The sequence below is a fragment of the Cavia porcellus genome, unplaced genomic scaffold, assembly GCF_034190915.1.
Source record: "Cavia porcellus strain 051 isolate PalLab524CR breed Dunkin Hartley unplaced genomic scaffold, mCavPor4.1 scaffold_7, whole genome shotgun sequence".
NCBI classification, from domain to species: domain Eukaryota; kingdom Metazoa; phylum Chordata; class Mammalia; order Rodentia; family Caviidae; genus Cavia; species Cavia porcellus.
In genome coordinates, this window is record NW_026947490.1 from 37,136,854 (window position 1) to 37,142,884 (window position 6,031).

At 49.3% G+C, this 6,031-nt stretch overlaps 1 protein-coding gene across 6 annotated transcripts in view; it reads left to right on the forward strand.

Moving 5' to 3' along the window:
- Positions 1-6,031, forward strand: part of LOC100717600 (zinc finger protein 264) — a 30,466-nt gene that overhangs the window by 8,516 nt on the left and 15,919 nt on the right. For 5 of the 6 annotated variants that reach the window (XR_010048486.1, XR_010048488.1, XR_010048489.1 and 2 more), the window contains exon 3: positions 3,985-4,077. The exons of the other annotated variant lie outside the window; for it this stretch is intronic. Coding sequence is in view for 1 of the 5 variants with exons in the window: in XM_013155372.3 (XP_013010826.1) it covers positions 3,985-4,077 (93 nt within the window). In the remaining 4 variants the exon portion in view is untranslated. The remainder of the gene's footprint in view (positions 1-3,984; positions 4,078-6,031) is intronic. 6 annotated transcript variants of the gene reach the window in all.

Genomic DNA, 6,031 nt, shown 5'->3' on the forward strand with positions numbered 1-6,031 from the left:
TCTCTTTCTAGAATGTCCTTCAGAAGATTTTTGAGTGCTACTTTGGTGGTTATAAATTTCTTCAGATGTTCTTTGTTGTGGAAGTATGTTTTTTTTTTTTTTTTTTTTTTTTGAGATGGGGTCTTGCTATGCAGTTCAGGCTGGCCTTGCGCTCACTTTGTAGCCCAGGCTGGTCTCGAACTCGAAAGGATCCTCCCACCTCAGCCTCCTGAGAGCTGGGCAGGCATGAGCCACCACGCCTGTTGAAGTTATTTTATTTTTCCATGAGATTCGAAAGATAGTTTTGCAGGGTACATCAATGTGGGTTGAAGGTTATTTCTTTTAGAACTTGACATACTTCATTGCAAACTCTTCTTGACTTGTGTGTTTGTGCAGAGAAGTCAGTTGTGATTCTGATAGGCTTTCCTTTATAGGTGATTTGTTTTCTTTTCCCTAACAGCTTTTCTTGTGTTCAGTTTCTGGAATCTTGACTGTGATATGCCTGGCTGTAGATTTTGTTTTTTTTGATCATGACTAATTGGAGTTATATCTGCCTCACTTATTTGCATGTCAAATTCTTTTTCTCTACCAGGGAGATTTTCTGCCATCATGTCTGTGAAGTTTTTTACATCATTTGTGATATCTCCTGCTTTTTCATTGACTCCAATTAACCTTAAGTTATTCTTCATTATCCAGCAGCTGCTGGATTGATTTCTCATGGTTCCTTGCTATTTTTGGGAAGCCTGTCTTCTATATCATTGACTTACTCTGCTGTGAATACTTTATTTATTTATTTTTTGTCTTTTTGAGACAGGGTCTCACTATGCAGTTGAGGCTGGCCTTGAGCTCACTTTGTAGCCAGGCTGGTCTCAAACCTGAAATGATCCTCATGCCTCAGCCTCCTTAGTGCTGGGATTACAGGCGTGAGCTACCACGCCCGGCTTTTTGCTGTAAATGCTTTCCATGGAATTTTCATTCTCCTGGATGTCTGCAGGAGTCTGACTTACGGATTCCATTTCTTTCCTATGCTGAGCATGCATGGCTTCTGTAATTTTTTTAAAGTTGTCTGTTTTTTAAATGTGTATCTGCTCTAGCATCACTAAACATGGTCTCTATGTTGGACACCATCTCTGCAGTTATCTGAGAGATTATTTCTGAATTGATCTTTTTTGGGAGCCTCAGTCAACTGCTTACTTGTTGTCACTTCACAAAGGTCAGATAGGGGCTTGCAGAATGTCCCACCTCACTACACCTTGAGTTTGCCTTTGGTGAACTGGATGTCTGGGTTTGCATGTTGCTTCAGTGTCTTCTGATTTTCTTTTATTTCTTTATTTCTTTTAGTTTAATTACTGCATTTGTAAATTGCCTATGGTGGGTTGCTTTATTGCTGGTATTTAGAACCCTTAGGAAATGACTACTTCTCAGAGGGGTCTTCTAGGTGTAGCTGGTTTTTGGGTGTTTGAATCTGTTGGAAGATCGTACCTATTCAGTTTGTTGGGGATGAGAATTTGCTGCCTGTTTCACCTTGGTTCTTTGGCACTGGCCCACAGTATTTTCTGTGACCTTTGACAATCTCAGTTCTTGGTATACCAGGAAGAACAGCTGTTTAGAATAGTTATGTCACTTGGGTACAGTTAGCAGTGACAACAGCATCAAACACAGTGTACAAAATGAGAAACTGCAGTAACCATTAATTTGCCACCTTTAATGATACGAATTAGATTTGTGGTTATATAACAAAATCTAAAACAAACCAGAATTGTATGTAGAAAAGGGATGCAGATTTTACTTTCAGTGGAGAAAATTTAAAAGGGGTTAGAGGAAAAAAATGGAAAAATAAAAGAAGAGGAAGCAATTAAAAGCAAGGCTGGAGAACAGAAGATCACATGAACTTTAGAAAACTGGTGCAGAAGACAGGAGTGAAAGAGAGAGTGGAGAACTAAAAGGAAATACAGAACAAACAGTCACCACAAAGAAACTAGAGACCACATTCACATGCTTATAAAAATGGCACCAAACAAGGAGAAAAAAGAATAGAGAACAGGAAAGAAAAATAATCTCCCCTTCCAGGTTTGTCTCTGCTGTCACTGGTAGACAATGTGTGGAGACAGAGTCCAGGTTCATGCTGACTTATCCCAGCAAGCCTGCAGTCGGTTTATGGTGAGGTAGTGGATAATCTCAGCAAGGCTGCACCTTTATTCCCCTGAAGTTCACGATGGTTTCTGGCCATGAGGCAGGGACCAGGCCCGTTCCACTGTAGTCAGTGCACCTTCTGTGGGAGTGAACTCAGCTGGGAGCAGCTGGATGGAGCCAGCAGCTGCTCTTGAGTTCTGCACCCCTTGACCCCTTTCCAAGACTGCCCTGTCCCCTGGGGCATCCAGTTCCACAGCACTCACTCCAGCCAGCGCAGTCCCTATGTACCCTGCTCCTCTTTGTAGCAGCCTCTGTGGCCACCAGCAAAGTTGACTGCTCCTGCCACTCAGTGAGCCCTTCAGGGGCCTTGATCTTCGTCCTTCGCTGAAGTTTCTCTTTTTGCTCTCCCAAGGGGTTCAGTGCTTGCTCCAGGTCCTCCATGGGTCCTGGGGACCACTTCCCTCCTGCTGGTCCTCTCATTGCCGTATTCCAGTGTCTAGGCAGCAGCCGGCAGAGACCTTTCCTTTGCTGCTTAGCATTCCATTTTCATAAATGCTCATCACAAAATGCAAATTCCTGAAAAAGGGCCGAGTGTGAGGGCCTCAGGTTCCGTCCCCAGTACTGAAAAGGATGTGAAGATGCTTTTCTGCCTGAGCAGAGATTGCTGCATGAGAGCTACCCTGGTCCTTGCTCTTGGTGGCCCCAGAGTTCTGGTCTGTACTTCTCTACATGTTTGTGGTTGCCTCTCTCTGAGCTGACCCCTGGGGCATCCTCAAAACAGCCGTCCCCTCCCTCAGCCTCTCAGCTGGTGCCTGCACAGGCTGGCCTCTGCCTGTACTTCCTAGGGACCTGCCTTAGCCTGGTTGACTGAGGCACCCCTGTGAGCTGGTTCCCAGGCCTGGGGGGATGGGACGTACTACAGTAAAGGGATGCAGGCGTTTTCCCTCAGTGCCACTGTGTGCTCCTCCTCCTTTTTTTCATCCTTTGTGTGTGTGTGTAGTGCTGGGAATTGAACCCAGGGCCTCTGCACAAGGTCACTGAGCTGCTCAGGCTGGGCTTGAACTTTCAGTCACACTGTCTCAGTACCCCAGGATGCTGGAGTACAAGCCTGTGTGACCACACCCAGCCACCCAGTAAGCTTCTGAATAACTGCAACCTCCAACATAGCTTACCATCTGACAGGTGTCAGCTGAGCCGGGGTGTCAGTGCGGCCGAGGTGGAGAGACCCTGTCTGGGGGTGTGTGGCTGCTGGCTCACCGGAGTAAGTGACACCCCGAGGAAGCCTTTCTTACAGGTGTGGGTGCTGTGTTTTACACTGTCCTCTCTCAGATTGTCCCCTTTCAGCAGAGGGAGCAGCTCCCTAGGGATGGGCAGCGCGGCTGCATTGTGTGACTTGGCTGTCTACATCAGGGGACAGAATTCAGTTGCTGCACCGCATCGAGCACATTAAACATGCTGCTTTCCCTGACTGTCCCCGCACACGGCTTTGTCTTGGACTGAGTGGCACTTGAGTTGCTTGGTCTGCTACTCTGCACATGGCTGTGGCCTGACTGGCTTTCCTGCTTCCTGTGCGGAGTGAGTGCTGGCAGCGTGACATGTGAGCCCTCGGTTGCATGGAAGGTCACGTTGCCAAGAGCAGGTCATTCCCAGGCCCAGTGCCCTGGCAGAAGCCCCAAGGAGGGAAGGAAGGCCTTTGTCTCTCTTCACCTGTGGTGCACACCTGAAGCCCCAGCCTTCAGGGTGGCAGGTTCAGCCCAACCTGAACGACTGTGCCAGATAATGTCTCAAAAGGAAAAACAGGCTGGGGTATGACCCAGTACAAGGGCCTTGGGTTCAACTCTTCAGTGCCACAAAAAAATTTCCATTTTCTAGGGTGTCCTGTGCCCACACCCGAGCTGATCCAGCAGCTGGAGCATGGGCAGCCGCCATGGACACTGAGCCTGGGTGTCCAAAGCACACAGCCAGGTAGGAGCCTGTGAGGGTCACCCTGGAGTCGCGGGATTGTTTTCTCCTGTTTTGTTTTGTTTTGCTTTGCTTTACTGAGCCGCTGAGGACTGAGCCTGGGCCTTCATTCTGAGCTATTTTGAGATAGGGTCTCAATATGTCACCAACTTGTCCAGGCTGGGCTTTAGTTTGCAGTCGTCCTGCCTCAGCCTCCCAGAGAGCTGGGATGACAGATGTGCACCACCACACCCACCCTGGGGATAGTGGAGCCGTGCAGCCCTTTGTCCTACACCTCCTCTGATCTCCCAGCCCCAGCACACCCATCCCTGCTCCTGAGGAGCAACTGTCTCCAGGATCGCAGGGGCCCAGCACAGGAAAGCAGTGTTTCTCTCTTGTCCCGAGGTCTGGGGTCGATGAGGAGCTCTGTTTCTTGGGGACGGGACCTTTGTCCTGAACCTTACTTAAAGGTTGTCCCACCAGCGTGCATCTCAGGACTGTGCACCCGGTGGTGACATCTTTGTCTCCAAGGCTGCAGGCCCTACCCCCAACCCCAGCAGCAATCCCTGTGGCCTAGAGGGATCAGCTTCGTCAGGCCCAGCTCTGCCAGTTCTGCTGATACCAACTCCAAGCTGAGTACTTCTTAGGGCACCTTTGGGTTCTCTGAGCCCTTGGAAAGCCTCACTTGGCCCAGGCTGCAGCACATAGTGCTGTCAGGTGATGCCGGGAGGAATTGGGCAGTATGAGCTGGACAGTCCCGGCAAGCAGGCAGCCATGGCTAGCCTCAGGTTTATTCCTGTCCAGGCAGCCTGAGCAGGAGACTCCCAGGGCCGAGGGGCCTGGGATTCTCTGGAAGCTCACTGCACATGGACTCTTGACTGAGTGGTTCGTGGACCATGAGGCTCAGGGTTGGCCGCTCCTTCCTACACCACACACCCAGCGCAGGTGTCTCCTCTGTAGCTCAGACTGGCTTGGGCTGTGCGGCTTTTTGGGGGTCCTGACCTTCCCAACTTCCTCTGCACAGTAAGTTGTTTAGCCAGGCACTGAGGCTGAGGCAGGAGGATTGCCGTAAGTACCAGGCCACCAGGCTACATAGTAAATTCAAGGGCAGCTTGAATTACAGAGCAATACTCTGCCTCCAAAAAAAGTAATAATTTGTTTAGAAGCCAATAATGGTATCAGCTTGCATAATTGATCAGTTTTGATCCTAAGAACCCACCATGAATTAAACAAAATTCTGAAAATACCCAGGAGTGAGAGATTGCTTCTTGTGTTGTTGAACAAAAGCTGGCTGGAGTTTTTTGTGGTTAGTGGTTTTGTTTTTTTTTTTTTTTTTTTTTGGTACCAGGGATCAAACTCACAACCATGTACTTGCAAGGCAGGTGCTTATGCTGCTGAGCTACATTCCCGGCCCTGGTTTGGTTTTTGTAGTATTGGGGATTTAGCTCCATCTGTGGCCCCTTTTTCTTTGATTTTGAGGCGGGATCTCATCAAGGTACCAGGCTGGCCTGGACCTTGGCTCCTGCTGCCTTAGCCTCCAGGGGAGCTGGTATTTTAGCTGTGGCCACCCTCCAACACCCTGGCTGCACCTTGCTGGTGCCAGGATTACAGGCCTGCCCACCTGGCCTGGCCCCCGAGCAGCTATCCGTGTTGCCCAGTTTCTGTCTCCCTGTGGGTGGTGTTAGGTGCCCTCTAGACTGCTCCAGCTGGCATTGCAGAGGATGCTTGCCACACAGTGTCGCCAGTGCTCCAGGTAGCCATATCCCCATGGACTCCTACTGCAGCACGGCCTCCCTCCTTCGCTCTCTTCCAGGGTGTTTGGAGTCCAGGGATCAGGAAAGCTTAAGAACTTTCAGAGACAGTGTAACATGCCTGGTGCTAATGTTTTCAGCTGCTGCTTTTTCCCACTAAAGTAGTGTTTGTCTTTCTTCTGGGTTGCCATTACTAATGGCCCTACTGTGTGTTGGATTTCTTCCAG